This window comes from Bos javanicus, chromosome 7 (assembly GCF_032452875.1).
Source record: "Bos javanicus breed banteng chromosome 7, ARS-OSU_banteng_1.0, whole genome shotgun sequence".
Taxonomy (NCBI): Eukaryota; Metazoa; Chordata; class Mammalia; order Artiodactyla; family Bovidae; genus Bos; species Bos javanicus.
The window spans coordinates 18,055,231-18,076,672 of NC_083874.1; the positions used below are offsets into that span (position 1 = coordinate 18,055,231).

Here is a 21,442-nt window from a genome sequence, read left to right on the forward strand (position 1 = left end):
TTTTTAATTTCCAACTCTTCATTGCTAATGTATGAAAATATAGTTGATTTCTGGCTCTTGACTTTGCCTCCTGAGACTTTACCAAACTCACTTTTTAGTTCTCAGAGTTTTTTGTGGTCTGCAAATAGAAACAGTTTTATTTCCCCCTTTCCAATCTGGATGACTTTTATTTCTTTTTCTTGCCTTACTGCACTGGCTAGAACATCCTGTGCATGCTAATTCACTTCAGTCATGTCTGACTCTTTGCGATCCTATGGGCTGTAGCCCACCAGGCTCCTCTGTCCATGGGATTCTCCAGGCAAGAATACTGGAGTGGGTTGCCGTGCCCTCCTCCGGGGATCTTCCCGACCCAGGTATTGAACCCATGTCTCTTATGTCTCCTGCATTGGCAGGTGGGTTCTTTACCACTATCGCCATCTGGGAAGCCCAGGACATCTTGTACGATGTTACATATGAGTAGTGAGAGTGGATATCCCTCAGGGAAAAGCTTCAGTCTTTCATCCCTAAGTGATGTTACCTGTAGGGTTTTCACAATGCTCTTTTTCAGATTGAGGAAGTTTCCTTCTATTCCCAGTTTTCTGAGAGTCTTTATCATAATTGGATGTTGAGTTTTGTCAAATGCTTTCTTGTGAGTTTTGTCAAATGCTTTCTTTTCATCGATACGATCATGTGCTTTTTCTTCTTTAGACTATTGAAATGATGGGTCAATTAAAAAATACCTTCCTGTTTTTGTGGAGGCCTAATTTTCAATAGAAGGGGATGCTCTAACCTCATCCCTGTTCTCTGGATCCTGATGTGTTTCAGGGTCACAGCGATATCAGAGGCCCCCCAAGTCTTGCTGGCCTCTCCTTTCTATGTCCAGAGTGTGGGCACCACCTGCCCCGCCATCCTGGGGCACCACCAGCCTGTGCCTCCCCACCTGCTCCCTAGAGACAGGCTGTGGGCACCGCCCACCCCACCATCCCGGGGCACCAGCAACCTGTGCCTTCCCACCTGCCCCCTGCAGGGCCCTCAGCACACCCTCAGGGGACTGGCTGGCAGACCTGAGCATGGAGCTGCTGTCAGTCGGGAGTGTTCCTCACAGACACGATGCCTCCACATCAGCAAACTGCATCGACTCATACTAGTGAATAAACTAGGGTCACAGGTCACAGACCAACTGCAATCATAGTCATGATGTTCTCTGTGGTCCACACCACCTCACCACAAACAAAGGCAGCTCAGACCCTGGGCTGCCCAGTCACTGTGGTCTGATATCTGGGGTTCAAGTTTTTTAACTGATTGGAAATCCACCTACCCTGCTCTTCCAGGACCGATTTTATTTTCTTGAGCTCCAAAATCACTGCGGGCAGTGACTATAGCCATGAAATTAAAAGATTCTTGCTCCTTGGAAGGAAAACTGTGACAAACCTAGACAGTGTATTAAAAAGCATTACTTTGCCAACAAAGGTCAGTCTAGTCAAAGCTACAGTTTTCCCAGTAGTCATGTATGGATGTGAGAGTTGGACCATAAAGAAAGCTGAGCACTGAAGAATTGATGCTTTTGAATTGTGGTGCCAGAGAAGACTCTCGAGAGTCCCTTGCTGCAAGGAGATCAAACCAGTCAATCCTAAAGGAAATCAACCCTGAATATTCATTGGAAGGACTGATGCTGAAGCTGAGGCTCCAATCCTTTGGCCACGTGGTTCAAAGAGTCAGCTCATTGGAAAAGACCCTGATTGAGAGCAGGAGAAAGATTTTTCTTCAGGGAAAGATTGAGGGCAGAAGGGGAAAGGGGCAACAGAGGATGAAATGGTTGGATGACATCATCAACTCAATGGACATGAGTTCGAGCAAACTCGGAGAGACAGTGAAGGACAGAGAAGCCTGGCAGGCTGCAGTCCATGGGGTCACAAAAAGAGCTGGACACAACTTAGCGACTGAACAACAACAATATGTAGAATCTAAAATATGTTACAAATGAATTTATTTACAAAACAGATTCACAGACACAGAAAACAAAGTTATGGTTACCAAAGGGGAAAGTGGGTAGGGGAGGGATAAATTAGGAGTCTGGGATTCAGTTCAGTTCAGTTCAGTCGCTCAGTCGTGTCTGACTCTTTGTGACCTCATGAATCACAGCACGCTAGGCCTCCCTGTCCATCACCAACTCCCGGAGTTCACTCAGACTCACGTCCATCGAGTCAGTGATGCCATCCAGCCATCTCATCCTCTGTCGTCCCCTCTCAGCATCAGAATCTTTTCCAATGAGTCAACTCTTCGCATGAAGTGGCCAAAGTACTAGAGTTTCAGCTTTAGCATCATTCCTTCCAAAGATTAGCAGATATAAACTACTATACACAAAATAGATAAACAACAATGTCCTACTGTACAGCACAGGGAACTATATTCAATATCCTTTGATAAACCCGAATGGTAAAGAATATGAAAAAGAATATATATATTTTAGTTGCGGTATCTGGGGCCTTGGGATGACAGATTCAAGCTCTGCAGTGTGCAGGCTACAGCAGACGTCTCTGAGACGTGCCACTAGAAATCGAGGAGTTTCTTGTCTGAGTCATCAGAGACTCAGCTCCTGCTTTCAGGACCCCAGCAAACATCCTGGCTCTGACCACCTGCACTCGTGGGTATAGAGGAGCCAAATCTCACATCCTCTGTCCAGCTCTCCTAGAAGACCGTCACATGGTCACTGCAAGTAGATGTGTCTGTAAGGGACTAGCTTCCGTCTACGCTCAGTAAGACTGATGGAGAGCCTGTCCATGCCTCCTGTGTCTGGCCTGGCTTCCCACGTGGGCCTCTCCATTCTCATGGCACCCTTCCTGGTGGCCCACGGGGCTGGTGCACCATCCACGTGGCCTCACAGCTCACAATGGATCATCAGCTGCAAAACAGCTCTTATCTGTAGCCTGTGTTTTCAGGGAAGATCAGGATATCTTGACGGCAAGCTCACATGCCTACTGGGCTTTTGCTAGAGGCTACCTTGCCCCCTGGACAGACCTTTGTCCAAATACCACAGGAAACATTTTGCCAGCAAAAGCACATCCATTTTTTCTCTAAAATATTCGTCATCAGACTTCCCTGGCAGTCCAGCAGTTAAGACTCAGTGCTTCCACTGCAAGTGAAGTGGGTTCAATCCCTGGTCAAGGAACTAAGATCGTGCAACCAACCAAAACAATACATGAATGAATAAATAAGTAATTCATCATCACTTTTTATCTGTTTAGGAGACTTTTTTAGAGAAATTTTAGGTTTATAGAAAAATTGAACCTCAGTTCAGTTCAGTTGCTCAGTCATATCCAACTCTTTGTGACCCCATGGAATGCAGCAGCCCAGGCTTCCCTGTCCATCACCAACTCCTAGACCCTACTCAAACTCACGTCCATTGTGTTGGTGATACCATCCAACTGTCTCATCCTCTGTCGTCCCCTTCTCTTCCCGCCTTCAATCTTTCCAAGTATCAAGGTCTTTTCCAATGAGTCGGTTCTTAGCATCAGGTGGCCAAAGTATGAGAGTTTCAGCTTCAGCATCAGTCTTTCCAAAGAATATTCAGGACTGATTTCCTTTAGGATGAACTGGTTGGATCTCCTTGCTGTCCAAGGGACTCTCAAGAGTCTTCTCCAACACCATGGTTCAAAAGCATCAATTCTTTGGTGCTCAGCTTTCTTTACAGTCCAACTCTCACGTCCATACATAACTACTGGAAAAACTATAGCTTTGACTAGATGGACCTTTGTTGGCAAAGTAATGTCTCTGCTTTTTAACATGCTATCTAGGTTGGTCATAGCTTTTCTTCCAAGGAGCAAGCGTCTTAATTTCATGGCTGCAGTCACCATCTTCAGTGATTTTAGAGCCCCCCCAAAATAAAATCTCTCACTGTTTCAATCGTTTCTGCATCTATTTGCTATGAAGTGATGGGACCAGAGGCCATGATCTTAGTTTTCTTAATGTTGAGTTTTAAGCCAACTTTTTCATTCTCTTCTTTCACTTTCATCAAGAGGCTCTTTAGTTCCTCTTCACTTTCTGCCATAAGGCTAGTGTCATCTGCGTATCTGAGGTTATTGATATTTCTCCCAGCAATCTTGATTCTGGCTTGTGCTTCATCCAACCCAGCATTTCTCATGATGTACTCTGCAAATAAGTTAAATAAGCAGGGTGACAATATACAGCCTTGACGTACTCCTTTCCCAATTTGGAACCAGTTTGTTGTTCCATGTCCAGTTCTAACTGTTGCTTCTTGACCTGCAACAGGAGGCAGGTCAGATGGTCTGGTATTCCCATCTCTTTAAGAATTTTACACAGTTCGTTGTGATCCATACAGTCAAAGGCTTTGGCGTAATCAACAAAGCAAAAGTAGATGTTTTTCTGGAACTCTCTTGCTTTTTCAATGATCCAGCAGATGTTGACAATTTGATCTCTGGTTCCTCTACCTTTTCTAAATCCAGCTTGAATATCTTGAAGTTCAGGGTTCAAGTACTATTGAAGCCTGGCTTGGAGAATTTTGAGCATTACTTTGCTAGCAAAATGGTTGTCTGAGGAAGCCTTACAAATAGCTGTGAAAAGAAGAGAAGCTAAAGGCAACGGAGAAAAGGAAAGATATACCCATTTGAGTGCAGATTTCCAGAGAATAGCAAGGAAAGATAAGAAAGCCTTCCTCAGTGATCAATGCAAAGAAACAGAGGAAAACAACAGAATGGGAAAGACTAGAGATCTCTTCAAGAAAATCAGAGATACTAAGGGAACATTTCGTGCAAAGATGAGCATCATAAAGAACAGAAATGGTATGGACCTAACAGAAACAGAAGATATTAAGAGGTGGCAAGAATACACAGAAGAACTACACAAAAAAGATCTTCATGACCCAGATAACCACGATGGTGTGGTCACTCACCTAGAGCCAGACATCCTGGAATGAGAATCAAGTGGGCCTTAAGAAGCAGCACTATGAACAAAGCTAGTGGAGGTGATGGAATTCCAGCTGAGCTATTTCAAATCCTTAAAAAAGATGCTGTGAAAGTGCTGCACTCAATATGCCAGCAAATCTGGAAAACTCAGCAGTGACCACAGGACTAGAAAAGGTCAGTTTTCATTCCAATCCCAAAGAAAGGCAATGCCAAAGAATGTTCAAACTACCGCAGAATTGCACTCATCTCACACACTAGCAAAGTAATGCTCAAAATTGAACCTAAACCAGAGAATTCCCATAATTCCCCACCCCATGGACCCAAGAGTTCTCCTTATTATTAACATCTTACCTAAGCTTGGTGCATTTGTTACAGCCACTGAGCCAATAGTGACACCTTATTGTTATTAACTAAAGCCCCTGGCTGACGTTAGGGCTCCTTCTTTGTGTTGTACGTTCCATGGGTTTTGACAAACATCTAACGATGTCATCACTTTTGAATTTGGTTTTGCACATTTCTTTGCAAAGCGGGTAGCAGTGTCCCTTTGAAAGATCTACCTGAAATTTTTGTCTCTGTTCTGCTTTAAGTGACAAAATTAAAGAGTGCTACTGGAAACTGGAACTTATTCTAAAAAGTCTCAGTTAATTTTCCAGAGAAGTCATCATCCTGTTTAGAGTGACACAAACCCAGTCATCATGTCAAGGGATACATGGGTCACCACTCAATAAAAGCCTCTTTGTAATTTCCTTCATCTTTTCCTTGTGTTCTTGTTTTCTTTCATGGCTTCGTATGCAAATACCCACAGTGTGTGACCCCTGATTGGCTCCTGGTCCACAGATGGGACTTCTGATTGGTTAATGGTGTTGAGTGGGGGCTGGTTTCCAGGTCTTGGGGAGGTCATTGGGTCAATGAGGTCAATGACCATTTGGGGAGGCTGGCTGAAGGGCCTATAGGAAAGCTTTGTGCTCTTTTTGCACCTTTTTGTAAGTCTGGAGTTATTTCCAAACTAAACATCTTTTTTTTTTAAAGTTTAATCGATGAATGAAGAAGTAGAACTATAATATTTTAAGTTCTAGGAACTACAAGAAGAGCTAAACATGTTTGTTATCCTTTAAAAATGACTACTTAGACTTCCCTGGGGGTCCAGTGGCTAAGACTCTGCACTCCCAATGCAGGGGGTCTGGGTTCCATCTCTGGTCAGGGAACTGAGATCCCACATGCCACAAGGCACGGCTAGATCCAGGCTTGAGATACAAGTTTGCTTTGATACTGGTCATTGCTGGCCCTTTGCAGGGGTGATCTTGGTCTGTCAAGTCATTTTAATGAGATTACTGTGTTATGGATGGAATGACCATTTGGGCGGACGCTAATGAACTCAAAGGAGAAGTAACTTTCACCCTCTCTTAGAAGACATGAATCTAGTCCTTATGTCAGGCAAAATCTTCCCAGGATTAAACAGGAAACGAATTTTTAAATTTTCTTTAAAATTTTTAAAATGCTAGACTAAATTTCAATATACGTGTGCGTGTATGCTCAGGTGCTCAGTCATGTTTGACTCTGCCACCCCATGGATTGTAGCCATCCGGGCTCCTCTGTCCATGGGATTCTGCAGGCAAGCATACTGGAATGGCTTGCCATTTCCTTCTCCAGGGATCTTCCTGGCCTGGGGATCGAGCCTGCGTGTCCTGCATTGGCAGGTGGATTCTTTACCACTGAGCTACCTGGGTGATACTTGGAGAAGGGGACAACAGAGGGTGAGATGGTTGGATGGCATCACCGACTCGATGGACATGGGTTTGGGTGAACTCCGGGAGTTGGTGATGGACAGGGAGGCATGCCGTGCTGCGGTTCATGGGGTCACAAAGAGTTGGACACGACTAAGCGACTGAACTGAACTGAACTGAAAACTTATCTGCGCTCTGGTATTACTTAAGTTCTTGAGACACTGTATCTTTGATCATAAGTCCTTAAGCATTGTCTCTCCACCTTTCTCCAGAGCCCCTAAAGCATAATATGTGTGTACCCTTTTCCGCAGCGTTCTGCTAATAATTCTCGCAGTGGAAGCCAGTGAGATTAAATTGCCAAGGAAAAGGAATAAGGGCTGCACTGCGCCCAATCAAAGATAAAGATGGAGGACTTCCCTGGTGGTCCAGTGGCTTACACTTTGCCTTCCAATGTGGGGGTGCAGGTTCAACCCCTGGTTGGGGAGCTAAGAGTCCACATGCCTTTCGGCCAAAAAGACAAAGCATGAAACAGAAGCAATATTGTAGCAAATTCAATAAAGACTTTAAAAAAACAAAAAGGTCCACATCAAAAAAAATAATCTTAAAAGAAATAAAGATGAAACTCCTGGTAAGTCAAGAAATATGTATGTGTGTATATATATATGTATAACATGTATACATATGTTATATATGTATATTATATACATAATATACATAATATTATATACACATACATAATATTATATACACATACATAATATACATATAATATATATGTATAACATATATAATATATATATGTATAACACGCATCCATGTTATACATAATACCAAGATGTAAAGGAATCCTCAAAAAGTTCAGAAAACAGAAATGATTTTAGGGAAAGCTGCCTAGTCGGATACGACTGAGGGACTTCACTTTCACTTTTCACTTTCATGCATTGGAGAAGGAAATGGCAACCCACTCCAGTGTTCTTGCCTAGAGAGTCCCAGGGACGGGGAGCCTGGTGGGCTGCCGTCTATGGGGTCACACAGAGTCGGACACGACTGAAGCGACTTAGCAACAGCAGCTGCCTAGCCCTGGGTTGGGAATGGGCCACCTCTACGTCCATCCTTGGCTCTTCCTTACATGTTGGACATGTGCAGGTACCACTTTGATAAAAAAAATTTTAATAATAAGAATTAAACTCCGGTGGAGTATAAAATTAATTTCCACTTTAAACACTAATTTTTCCAGCCCCTGAGAGGACTGAGCAAGCCTTTTGTACTTGTGCAGTGAGAATCCCTGGGTCAGGTCTGTAAGCAAGCCTCCCTTCCCACTCACCCCCCCACCCTCCCCCACTAACCCCTGCACCCCGACTTCCCCTCCCGACTTCCAAGTTCCAGTGTGAGAGGCTCCTTTTCCAAGGATGCTGGCTGGTTGGGCGCTGCTGGGAGGCGGCGCCGCAGCGCCCTCTGCTGGATGCACTGCGCTGTGCCTTCTGTCCTAACTCCAGGTCACCAACCTCTCCATCGGAACTTGAGGAACTAGGGATGTTTTCCTGAACTTCACGACCTTCAGAAGTGTCCCCGATGTCTTAATTTTAAAATGCAGTGAACACCTTGGGAGGTTCCACTGTGAATCAAGTTAATTTAATGTATAATATGAGTGGGCTTGTTCAGACCCTGTTTACTAGCTAGGCGGGGTTGAGGATGGCCTTACACAGCAAATGTTCATTTGTATTCTTTTCCATAATACTCAGAACTCCACGCCTTTTGGCAGTCAGTCTTACATATGTCTGGCACCCTCTCAGGTACTCCATGAGATCTAAATTGTTTTCATGGGCTTCCCTGATGCTCCAGTGGTTAAGAATCCACCTGCCAATGCAGGGGACACAGATTCGATCCCTGATCTGGGAAGATCCCACATGCCTGTGTGCCACAACTACTTACTGAGCCTGTACTCTAGAGCCCACAAGTCGAAACTGCTGAAGCCCGTGCACCTTAGAGCCTGTGCTCTGCAATAAGAGAAGCCACTGCAGTGAGAAGCCCTGGAACCACAGCTAGCGAGTAGCTCTGCTGGCTCACTCAGTAAAGAACCTGACTTCAGTGCAGGAGACCTGCGTTCAGTCCCCAGGTTGGGAAGATCTCCTGGAGTAGCACATGGCAACCCACTCCAGCATTCTTGCCTGGAGAATCCCCATGGACAGAGGAGCCTGGCAGGCTGCAGTCTGTGAATGCATGAAGTGCTATTTTTCCTTGAAAGGATGACAGACAAATTATGATTATTCAGACCTGGAGATCTGGCCCGCATTTTCTCAAAAATGAACAACTGTGAGCCTGACACATCCAGGGAAACAACTGACAGATTTTATTGCCAATATATTCTACAAAAAAAAATTTAATTTTGGAAAACTGGTATCTTGCTGAAATGACTGGATGTTTTCGATATTGTATGATGAAATGTGTCAGTATTTGGAAGATCTGCAAACTTGGTGAACCAATATTTTCCAAGTGACCGGTGCACAGTGTTACAAAACCAGGCATGTGAGTAAAAAGATTCATTCAAATTGCAAGTGAGACTAAAGTTTTTTAAATTATATAGTTTTCATTGAGGTAAATTTCACAGAACATAAAAATGCACCATTTTAATTATGTAAAAGGGTACAAACCAGTGGCAGTTGGTACATTTTCACAATGTTGTGTAACCATTACCCTATCGAGTTCCAGAACATTCTCATCACCCTGTACCAGTTAGGAGTCACCCTCCCCCCCACCCCATTCCTTCCCCCTCCAGCCCCTGGCAACTAAACTGATCTGCCTTCTGTCTCCATGGATTCACCTGTTCTGGACAAATGAACGCCTCCCAGTGAACCCCTCCCACTAGAACCCCTCCCACGTGGCCTTTTGTGTCTGGCCTCTTGCACTGAGCATCATATTTTCAAGGCTCAGCCACATTGTAACATGTGTCAGTGCTTCACTCTTCTGGGGGTGTGAATAATATTCTCTTGTACGTGTGGACCATCTCTTGTTTATCCATTCATCCGTGACTGACCTTTGCATTTTTCTGCTTTCTTGTCGTTATGAATAACACTACTATGGACAAGTTTTTGTTAGAACACCTGTTTTCAATTACCTTGGGTCTAATGGCATTGCTGGGTCATGTGGCTTAACCGACTTTATGTTTAACAAATGTCTACCACAGTGGCTGAACCATTTTGCATTCCCACCAGCAATGGACAAGGGTTCCCAATTCCTCCCCATCCTTGCCAACACTTGTCATTAATATTTTTCTTATTTCTTTTACTAACCAACCTCGTGGGTATAAAGTGGTACCTCATTGTGGTTTGGTTTGTATTTCCCTAATGACTAATGAGGTTGAGCATCTTTTTAATGTGCTTATTGGAGACATATCTATTCTAGACTTTTGCCCATTTTCTAATCAGGTCATTTTGTCATTTTGGTTTTGAGTTGTGAGAGTTCTTTATAATATTCTGGATATAGGCCCTGATTAGAGATATGATTTGCAAATATGTTCCTCCATTCCGTGGGTTGTCTTTTCACTGTCTTGATAGTGTTCTTCAATGTACAAAAGTTTTTAATTTTGATGAAATCCAATTTATCTTTTAAACATTTTTTACCTTTTTTTAAATTTTACTTTTGGTGTCGTTTCTAAGAATCAATTCCCAAATCCAAGGTCATGGAAATAACCTTATTTTACATGATTACTTCAGGTTTTCCTCTAGGGGTTTTGCTGTTTTAGCTCTTACATGCAGTTCTTTGGCCCATTTTGAATTGATTTTGGTATATGCTGTGAGGCGAGGTCCCTCTTCATTCCTTTGCACGAGGCTATCTATTTATCCCACCACCATTTGTTGAAAAGTGTCTTCTTTCTCCACTGACTGGTCTGAACACCCTTGTTGAAAGTCAGTTGACCCCGGATGCACGGGTTTCTTTCTGGACTCTCAATCCCATCCCACTGTTCTCTGTGTCTGTCCTATGCTGGTCCTGCACTGCTTTGGTTACTGACTTTGTAATCAGTTTTGAAATGAGGATTTGTGAGTCTTCCAACTTGGTACTTCTTTTTCAAGATTGTTTTGATACTTGGGGTCCCCTGCAATGCCATATGAATTTTAAGATCAGCTTATCAATTTGAGAAGGCACCTGGAAGCTGTGTAGAGAATTTTGATAGAGATTGCATTGCGCCTATAGATCAGTTAGGAGAGTATTACCCTCTTAATAGTAAGTCTTCCAGTCCATGAACATAGGCTGTCTTTGTTTGTTCTGATCATCTTTAAGTTCTTGAAATGTTTCATGGCTTTTTCAGTGTACAATTATTTCACCTCCTTGGTGAAACATATTTTATTCTAGGTATTTTATTTTCTTTGATACTGTTTCAAATAGGACTGTTTTCCTCATTTCATTTTCATATCATTCATTGTTTAAAATAATTGATTTTTGTATATGCATCTTGTATCTTGCAACTCTGGTGCTGATAGTTTTTTTTGTGGATCCTTCAGAATTTTCCATATTTAAGATCATGCTATCTGAAAATGGAGGTAGTTTTGCTTCTTCCTCTTCCATGTGGATGCCTTTTATTTCCTATTTATTTCCTATTTCCTTTTACTCCTATGGCCCTGGCTAGAACTTCCAGTACAATGTCAAATAGCAGTGGTGAGAATGGACATTCTCAGCCATGGTCAGAAGAGGCGGTGGGTGAAGCAGAAGCCCCTCGTTCCTGAACACGGCTCCAGGAACTGGTCCACCCGTACCTTCTGAATGCGCTGGGCTTTACAGAAGCATCTCTGTGGTCTTTGCCTCCCCTGGGTCCTGAAGGGTCATTTCTTCCAGCAGAGCTCACATTTGCATTTTCCATGAAAGAGTTGGGCTCAGAGGCTTCCCTGGTGGTCCAGTGATTAACAGTCTACCTTGCAAGGCAGGGGACACCGGTTCAATCCCTGGTCCAGGAAGATCCCATATGCCTCGCGGCAACTAAGCCTGTATACCACAATTAGATAGTAGCCCCTGCTCTCTGTAACTAGAGAAAGCCTGCACACAGTGACAAAGACCCAGTGCAACCAAAATTAAAATTAAAATAAATTAAAAAAAAAAAAGAGTTGGGCTCAGATGTGATGGTTGCCACACATGACCAGGTGTCTCTTCCTTTGCAGAGACCTGCTGTGGCCCCTCAGCCCTCACCTCTGAGGCCTGAGATTCTATCTCAGAAGCCCTCTCCCAGGAAGGGCCCCCTTGTAAACTGCACATGACTGCCCGCCACTCAGTCCCATCTCTGTGGCCCAGGAACCTGTGCCCCGCAAGGGCAGGGCTGGGGTCGTGGCCTCTTGGTGTTCTCCCAAAGCCTGCAGCCAGGAGACCCTGGGCATTGCAACATGACAGGCTGACCTGGAAACCAGCGCCACAATCTGTCCCCACCGTCAGTGGTCCTCTGAGTCTCCCAGCGCACGTGACGGGTGTGGGGAGCAGCAGCGTCAGAATTATGCTGACTTCGCTTAAACTTGAACTTACACAGCCACTAAGTCTTCCTGTTGTGCATGCTCACATCCAGACTTGTTAAAACTTGGCTGCCCATGTAGACCGGCCCGTATAGACGGGAGGACCCCAACTGCTGCTGGTGTCTGACGGGCTTTGGGTGCCTTTGCATGTGATGAAGTAACACTCCGGGCCAAGGCTTCACTACCCCCTCACAATCCATCCCTCACCTAACCCACCCCCTGCCTGTGTCCAGCCTGGTTTCTATTCCATAGGCACGCGGATCTTTGTTTGGATATTAATACAAACAAATCTTGGCTGATGCTAACTATCTGATTTCCTTTTTTTTTTTCCACTTTCTTTTGTTTCTGCGCACATTTTCTTTAGCTTGAAATGGCGATTGAAAACCTCCAAAAAAGCGAAGGGATCACCTCTCACAAAAGCGGTTTACTCAACAGCCATGTAAGTGTGCGTCGACCTGCTGGTCTGCCCTGCTCTGCCTGTCAACTACATAGGCATTTTAAAATCAAACAGGGCGTTTCCTGGTGGCCATGACCACAGGTTCAATCCCTGATCCCAGAACTGAGATCTGGCAAGCTGTGCAGTGACACCAAAAAAAGAAAACAATGAGTTGACACCTTTAAAGTGCCAAAAAGGGGAAGGGGGGAAGACAACCTAGAATTCAGCAAAAATATCCTTCTACAGCTAAAGGAAATCAAGATGAACTCTTCCTTTGTGAGAGGAGAATAACAGCGCCTCCCTCCTGGTGGGACAGGGATTACACTGCTTAGTGTACCTAATACCTAACATCCTGCCCACCTGGCCTGGCAGAGGATAGCATTGTAATAAATTCATACTCAAACAAGCACCACCAAAAAATGACACCGGATTTTATGGGGGCTGCCATAAAGGTTCTTGGCTAATTCTGTGATTAGCTCTTAAAAAAAAAAAAAAAAACTGGTAATTTGAAGGACTTCCCTGGCCGTCCAGTGGCTAAGGCTCCCAATGCGTCATGGGTTCAATCCCTGGTCAGGGAAATAGATCTGACACAGTGTGGCCAAAAAAAAAAAAAAAAAGTAATTTGAGAAAGGGCAAATCAACTAAATCCTACTGATTTTAGCTGCCTAAGCCCCTTCTCTGATGGGAACACTGTCATCACAGGTTTCAGGCCAGGATAGCAAAAGTGGCCTTGCCTCCTACTGGTTTTTCAGGGCAGGATGGGGGCAGGAAGGGCTGACAGCGCAGAGGCTCAGCTTCCAGGGACAGTTGAGGACGGAAAGCACCATTCTTCCCCAAACTCCTCCCTGTTCCCTTTACCTAAACTCTGAATTCAACTTTAACATAACTGGAAATTGGTTCAGCATTCTGAAGAAGGGACAGGTGGCAGCAGTCAGAACGTGCTTTTGGCATCTTTTCTCTGGCACTTGGCTTGGGATTGGACGTTCCTTGGAGAATTAAAACATCAAAGAGAAGAAATCCCCATTAGTCAAACCCAACTCCAAATGTGACCCCAGGAAGACTTTTATACTGGCTGAAGTTCAAAGTGAACTGTTCGGGCCGTCGGGGGTGGTGGGGTGGGTTTGTGGAGCGGCAGGGCACAGGCGTGGCCAGCGACTGCAGCCCCCAAGCTGAACCTCAGAGGAAAAGCAACCTTAGACTCCAAGCAGAGCGAGTAGAAAGTCGTCAGGACACATTCTCCGCTCTGGGGTCAGGTCTCTTCAGCTCTGGAGCCGACAGCGCAGCAGCGGCACCTCCTGCGAGGCCCAGAGCTTGGAGAGGCAAGAGGAAGGAAGGGTGGGCGTGGCCCGGGCGGGGGGCGTGGCCGCGGGAAATCTACAATGTCTACGCGAAACGCAGGCGCAGTTGTCTTTGGCCGCAGGGCTGCCTCTGATTTTCTGACACTTCTCCTCTGGAAGGTGGGCTTGCCTTGGCTGCTTCCCCCAAACTAGCATCCATTCCTGAGTTTAAACTCCGAGCAGGAAGAACCTCTCTGAGTCCGTTTGCTCCCTGCTGGCTTGTTGAGTCGTTTTCTTCCATCGGGAGCTTGAGAAGTAGGATCTGGGGCTTGGTAACTCAAAGAGGAGAGGAATAAGGTCTCTGGAAAGAGTGACCCTCGTGCGCTCACTGGTGGAAAACCTCCAGGAGGTTGTCTGGGCCGGGAGAACGAGGAGAGAGCTGGGGTGTGGCCTGGCGACCGGCGGCTGTGTGTCCTGCAGAGAGAGCCCTTCGTGGTCCTCCCCGACCATGCTCACTGGAGACAGTTGACATGGGCGCCACCGACCGCAGTCCCCATACCCAGGCAGACGAGCCTGGTGTGGGGCAGCGAGATGCCCGGACCCTGGGAAGGCTGGCCTGTGCGTTCTAGACCCATTCTGATGTCAGGGTCACCTGAGCTCCCCAGGCTGCCCTGGGGGCTCGGACAAGGCGGGGTGTGGGTTGAAGGGAACTTCTGGCCTGGTTTGGGAGCCCCTGAGAGAGAAAGTGGGCCCCAAGGCATCTCTGAAACGGAGGAGTGGTAATGTGGTGGCAGGAAACGAAGAACAGCTGTTTTGGAGGAAGGAGGCTCTGGGGATGGAGACACCGTAGCCGGCTAGGGTGTCTGTGGCCCCTGGGTGCATCCACACTAGCCAGGCACACACCACCCCCCAGGGCTGCCCCTCTGCTGTCCCCCGATCTGTCTGGAGAAGGCCCCCGTCGTGGGTCCCTGCAGAAGTGACCTTGGCCTACTGCATAATCTACCATTCCTCCCCTGGGAGAAGGACCTGCTTTTAGATGAATCATTCAGATTATATGACTTTGTTTTTTTAATCAAGAAACGCATATCTTAAAAAATGATTTAGCCTTCAGTAGTGGCACCGTGCGGAGAAGGCAGTGGCAACCCACTCCAGTACTCTTGCCTGGAAAATCCCACGGACAGAGGGGCCTGGTGGGCTGCAGTTCTTGGGGTCGCTAGGAGTTGGACACGACTGAGCGACTTCACTTTCACTTTTCACTTTCATGCATTGGAGAAGGAACTGGCAACCCACTCCAGTGTTCTTGCCTGGAGAATCCCAGGGACGGGGAGCCTGGTGGGCTGCCGTCTATGGGGTCGCAGAGTCGGACACGACTGAAGCGACTTAGCAGCAGCAGCAGTAGCACCGTGACAGGGCCATGCCCTGCAATCTGGGGTGGGGCTGGGCTGGAACTGGCAGCTCTGGGGGCTGGTCCTCTGCCCAGAAGCTGCTACAGATCATGTGACAAATGCTTCCAGTGGTGATCGAGGTTGGACTGCTGTGTTTTGGAGTCTCTGAAACCCCCTCGCTGCTCCCCTCAGCTGCATCCTCAAGTGTCCAAGGTGCCTTCCTGCCTGGAGGAGCAGCACCACGCAGGTATTAAGGGCTGGACCCCAAACCCCACCCCAAGCCCACAACTCCCTCGCCTCCTGCCATCTTCCCAGCTCACCTAGGACAGCGAGGTCCTGCTGGGGGCTCTACCTTGCCTCCCCCCTCCAGCTGCAGCCACACCCAATGCTCCAGGAGTGCATGTTCAGAACCACCCAGAGTCAGACTGCTCTCCCACCCCTCCCACTATGGCCACAGCCTCTCACCCCACCCCCAGCCCCCAAATCTCCCTGACACTGTAGCAGCCACCTACTAGCCAGCTCTTGCTCAGCTTTCAGGCCCTTCTCATGGCAGCTGCCAGAGTGGTCCTGCTAAAAACCTGGATCAGGCCCCTCCCTTCCTATGCGCACAGACCTCCAGGGCTCCCACCTCCTTGGAGTAAAAATCCGAGGCCTCCCCGTGGCCCAGAAGGCCCTGCACGACCTGCCCCATCCCCTTCCTGCCCTCCCTTTCTCCCTCTCTCCCCCTTACTCACTCTGCTTCAGCCACATGGACCTCCCTACTGTTCCTCCAACACACCAGGCACAGTCGTGCCCCAGGGCCTTTGCATATGCTGTACCCTCTGCGTGGGACACCTTCCCTCAACTCACTCCCTCAGCTCCTCCCCACTGCCCCATCCCTGGAGCTCCCAGCTCCCTCTCCTGGATTTTCCTCATAACAGCACCGGCTCTCATTCTGGGCATTTTACTTATTTTTTGTGGGTCAGTCCTCCAGCAAGAATGAGCAGTGGATAGATGGACAGATGCAAAGCTGAATTATATGAACAGAGTGAGGGTGGCTCAGGAGCCACAGTCAGGAGCATTTGCTCCCAAGAATGGAAAAAATACCCTGAAGGACAGAGGCGTTGGGTGGGTGGGCAAGTCTGATCATCGAGCCCCCGCCCCCTATTTATAGGTTAGGAGCACATGTGTTCAGGGGTCCTGTGCCACCAGGGAGCCCAGAGCCAGCGGGAGTGTTGGGTTCTGTGGCTTCCCTCATTAAAAAAGGGATTTGACTGTATCATCAAGAGTGCAATCCAGACAGATCACAAGTGTGACTAAAAATGTACTCTTTCCTGGAAAAGATTCTCTTTATTTTATTTGCTACTGACATAGAAATCATGCGAATATCGGCAGAGAAAATGGCGCAGAATCACCCAGAACCAAAAGGTGATCCTGTCACCCTCTCACTATGCTTGCGTGAAGGTGCTGGGGCCCCAGCGGTGGGTTTGCCGTGGGTGAGGCAGAGCTGTGTAGGGAGGAAACTGGGCCTCCTGGTCGTGTAGTGTCGCTGACGAGTGATGCTCAGCGGGTGGGGATGACGCCAGGTCGCGGCATCCGGCAGTGTGCCTGCATAGACCCCGTGGTGCTTGCTCAGGCGGCACGTGAGGCTCTGCCTTCACAGAGCCTGTAGACCGTCCCCCAACCTGAGCACAAATCTTGGCCATTTGTCTTCCTCTCTCTCTCTCTCTCTCTCTCTCTCTCTCTCTCTTTCTCTCTCTGGGTTGTGAGTACAGGAACATCGGTGATGTTCCCTTACCCTGGGCGCCGTGCTGACGGACCGTTGAGCTCGCCTTCATCCGTCTTTCTCTTGGCATCAGATGATCTCTGTCCCCATGGGTTTAGGAAACGTTTGGTGTGCGGGACCTGGGGGGCTTTCATTGATGATGAAGACAGACCCTAAGGTCTCCATCTCGTTCAGGTTTTTATAAATTAAGACAGGGAACCTGAAAGTCTGGCTAGAAATGGAGGGAATAAACAAATGAGTAAACAGAAGCTACTGATTAATGAGTGTGCCCAGGACTCTTGACCCCGAATTGGTGACAGTAGCCGTGAGTCTCCCGGTCATGTTCGGGGTGGGCCAGCATGTGACGTGTGATGGTCCCGGTGGGTCCACGTCAGCATCAGGCATGTCTTCTCCATCCAGCTGCAGTGGCTCCTGGATAATTACGAGACCGCGGAGGGTGTGAGTCTCCCCAGAAGTTCACTCTACAACCACTACCTACGGCACTGTCAGGAGCACAAGCTGGACCCGGTGAACGCTGCCTCCTTTGGGAAGCTAATCCGCTCCGTGTTCATGGGTCTGCGGACGCGGCGGCTGGGCACCAGGTGGGTCCCTGGGGGAGGCTGGCAGCCCCTGACCTGCCTGCCCACCCCCTGCCCTTATCCAGACACCCAGCTTTCAGAGAATGCGAGGCACCCTCCTCTCCACGCCTCCTGATGTCCACAGCTCCAGGTTCCCCTGGACTTGGTCCGAATGGGCAGCAGCCAGACCACCCCCAGTGGGGAGGGGCAGTGGTCACTCATCTCCTAGGGACAGGACACAGGCTTCCCCTCAGCTCTCTCTCTTTATTTGAAATTTTTCATGGTAACCAACTTTTTAAACAGCAGCCTCCAGGTTGTCTAGCAGAGTGGGATTCACCGTGTCTTGATGCTTTTTGCTGAGCCTGGACTGGCCCACTGAGGGCTGCCCTTGGGTGAGAGCAGCCAGGGACTGTCATGAGCAGGAAACTTACCCCACAAGAGCAATCAGGTCCTCCTGCTAGAAAAAGACAGCCATGCTATGGTCAGAGCAGGGGCTTGGCCCATGTGTGAGGCCACCCTGCATGGCCGTGGCCTCTGGCCTGCCAGGTTAGGTAAAGGAGCATGCATGTGGGTATCAGGGTTCACCTGCACCCTCTGTGAAACTGGCATCCTGGGGAGTTCTCTGCCACCTTGGGATCCTTGACAGAGGAGATTCTTACAAACTATGAATGGATGGGGGAGGAGGGGCAGCTGGGCCCTGGTTTCAGGGGCATGACCACCACTGCCCTGGGCCTTTCCAGAAGGCTTCCGGGCCCTCCACCTTCCCAGGGTCCTGGATGCTGCCTCAAGACTGGGGCTCAGTCCCTGCTCTCCACCTCTCAGCACTGGTTCCACTCACACTTCCTGTGGGAGGGGCCCAGACTCCACCTACTTGCCCATGTTTCCAGCTCAGGAGACGTGGCAGCAGGGGAAGCAGGGTGTCTGCAAGGCCGCGTGTCTGTTCTCCCTTCCTAGGAGTCCCTTCTGACCTGTCTTCTTAAAGAAATCGTTCAAAACCCTTTGATCATCATTTCCCCCATAATAAACTAAGGTAGAATCTCCCAGAGAGCAAAGTCTACAGAATTTCCTGAACTTCTCTGACCACGGACCGGTCTGTGAACACTCCCCACACGGTCCAGGGAACATGGGCCCCGAGAGCCCAGGGAGGTGACCGGGACAGAGCCCCAGTCTCGCAGTTCAGGACCCCAGCAAAGAGAGCTGACCCAGACGTTCGGTTCCCAGGGGCAACTCCAAGTACCATTACTACGGGATCCGCCTGAAGCCAGACTCGCCCCTCAACCGGCTGCAGGAGGACACGCAGTACATGGCCATGCGGCAGCAGCCGGTGCATCAGAAGCCCAGGTGGGTGAGCTGCCTCAGGCCAGCTGAGGACCAGCCGGCCAGCCTGTGAGTTTTCACTGGGAGGAATGGAGGGAGGGAGTTTCTGGGCCATTGACCACATCCTGGAGGTGGATGAAGGTCAGCCTTTCACTTCCACGCGGCATGGAGTGAGGCCAGCAGGACACCTCCGATGCCGGGCCTCTGTTATGGTCGGTGAACCCACACAGATCTATCTTTGTCACGCTGGGTCCACAGCTGACGTCAGGGTTCACTCTTTGTGCGTACATTCTGTGAGTTTGGACAGAGCTGTAATGACATGTACCCACCATCATAGGACCATACAGAATAGTTTCACTGCCCCGAAGACTCGCCCCGCTCCTCCTGTTGCACTCCTCCCCGTCCGCCTCCAGTAAGCGCTGCTCTTTGTTTTACTTGCTCCCATTTTTGCCTTTTGCATAGTGCCATAGAGTTAGAATCACAATCTTGCATTTTTCCTCCCTGTCTACAAAGAAAGAAAGAACATTGAACACAGCCCCAGAAGCAGGAAAAAGAGGCTTGTGCACTGAAGCCGCTGCTTCTTCCTGACCTTTGGGTCTGATGGCTGGAAAGGCCTGGTCATTTTCGGGAATGTTCTCTGTGCGTCACACACCTACTCGCCTTTTAAAGCAGGAATCAGCACAGTTTTTCTGTAAAGGGACAGAGAGCACATACCCCCGGCTTTGCAGGCAGACGCTGTCTATGGGGTGTCTTCAGCTCTGCCTGTGTAGCACGAAAGTCATTACACACCAGGCGTGGAGGCACAGGTGTGGCCAGGTGGGGGTCAAACTATATTTCAAAGCAGGTGGCAGAAATGGCCCTCTCACCACCCTAGTTGGAGATACCTGGTTCAGGGCCCCACTGGAATGTCACCTCCCTGGCCCCTTCCAGTCACCCCTCTGCCCCGCTGTGTCCCATGCCCCTTTCCAGAGTCTACTCAGCTCCAGGGCAGGGGTGCACCCCACTCACCTCCACTTGGCACCTTCGTGCCTTCATTGAGCTGCATGGCTGACACCCCATTTTAGCTGCTTAAGGGGTCCCGGTGACTCCAAACTACATGGCCAATTACAGGAATTGGAGGTCACAGGAGGGAGTCTGCAGTGTTCTCTGGAACCAGCAGTTCCTCCTCTTCCTGGTTTTCCCCAGAAAAGGGGTCCAGCTTCCTTTGTGGGGCTCAGGCCCCTGAGAACTCCTGGAGGATTTCGGTGCATGTTTCACGGCGACAGGCTTGTGCCATTGGCAGGGGGAGCCCATCTCCCAGTCAGGAGGGCCACGCACATCTGAGCCACGTCCTCCCACCTCCCAGCGAGCCTGGCCCCATGTCCCACAAGAAAAGGAACTCCTCCTTCAAGCTGGATCCCCCTTGTCCATCTGGGCTCCAGACAGGTACCCCAGGAAGCCCGTCTCTGTTAGTTGCTCAGTTTGCTGCCTAGACAGGCTGTCCACTGCTTTCTGGCTGAGGGCAAAACAAAGTCTCAGAATTTGCTTTGAGACCATATAATAGACGTTTGGGAGCCTATGTAAAGAAGTTCACTGTCTTCTAAGAGAGGATTATTAGAATATATACACATAAAAGCAACAGATGATGGACGAACTAATGTGGTCCAATCACATGGTGAAGTATTATGCAGCCCTAAAAGGGAGGGGATTCTGAGCCCTGATACAGCATTGGTGAACCCTGAGGACATGACGCTCAGGAAGAGAAGCCAGACACAGAAGGACAAACACTGTCTTTTCCACCCGCAGGAGGTCCCTAGAGTCAGATCCACAGAGACAGGCAGTAGACAGGGCCAGAGGCTGGGGGAGGGGATGGGGAGTGAGTGTTTAAATGAGACAGAGTTTCAGTCTGAGGAGATGAGAAAGTTCTGGAGATGGATAGTGGGGATGGTTGCCCAACAGTGTGAATGGACTTAATGCTGCTGAGCTGTGCACTTGAAAGTGGTCCCAATGGTAAATTTTGTGTGTTCTATTTGACCACAAGTTTTTAAAAATTACACACCCTCCCAAAACCAAATCCTGTCCAGTCCTCCAGCCCCTTCTGGGGAGTGCCATTAGGGCCTCATGGTGGCTCACGTGTTCCCTGCCAGGTACCGGCCAGCCCAGAAGACGGACAGCCTTGGGGAGAGTGGCTCGCATAGCAGCCTGCACAGCACGCCCGAGCAGGCTATGGCTGCCCAGAGCCAGCACCACCAGCAGTACATCGGTGAGACACACCCCCAACCCCTGCCTCCACCCCCACCCCCAACCCCCCGGCACAGGGCCTGGAGCCACTCAGCACCTCTGGGGTGGGTTTCGGCACCAGCAGCATCTAAAGGGCTACTTCAGACAGCTTTCTTTCCTGCCACCTTTTCAAATTCGAGTAGACCTTCTTTGTGGAATTGCTGAGGTTTTTGAATTATCAGCATGTGCCTCCCATATTAATGGATATTAATCCCTCCAAAATGGAGTAAAGTGACCATCAGAAAAAAATAAATAAAATGAAATGCCCATCGGAAAGAAGACTAGATGTACTTTGAGTCTGACCCCTCTGAGCCTGGCCCCTCCTGGGG

The 21,442-nt window shown here is 48.5% G+C and overlaps 1 protein-coding gene across 5 annotated transcripts in view; it reads left to right on the forward strand.

The window, feature by feature from the left end:
• RFX2 (regulatory factor X2) overlaps positions 1 to 21,442 on the forward strand; it is a 92,868-nt gene that overhangs the window by 59,128 nt on the left and 12,298 nt on the right. For 4 of the 5 annotated variants that reach the window (XM_061422490.1, XM_061422486.1, XM_061422488.1 and 1 more), the window contains 4 exons: positions 12,482 to 12,556; positions 17,380 to 17,561; positions 18,759 to 18,878; positions 20,981 to 21,096. In XM_061422490.1, the coding sequence (XP_061278474.1) occupies positions 12,482 to 12,556; positions 17,380 to 17,561; positions 18,759 to 18,878; positions 20,981 to 21,096 (493 nt within the window). The remainder of the gene's footprint in view (positions 1 to 12,481; positions 12,557 to 17,379; positions 17,562 to 18,758; positions 18,879 to 20,980; positions 21,097 to 21,442) is intronic. The other variant, XM_061422487.1, reaches the window with a different exon arrangement.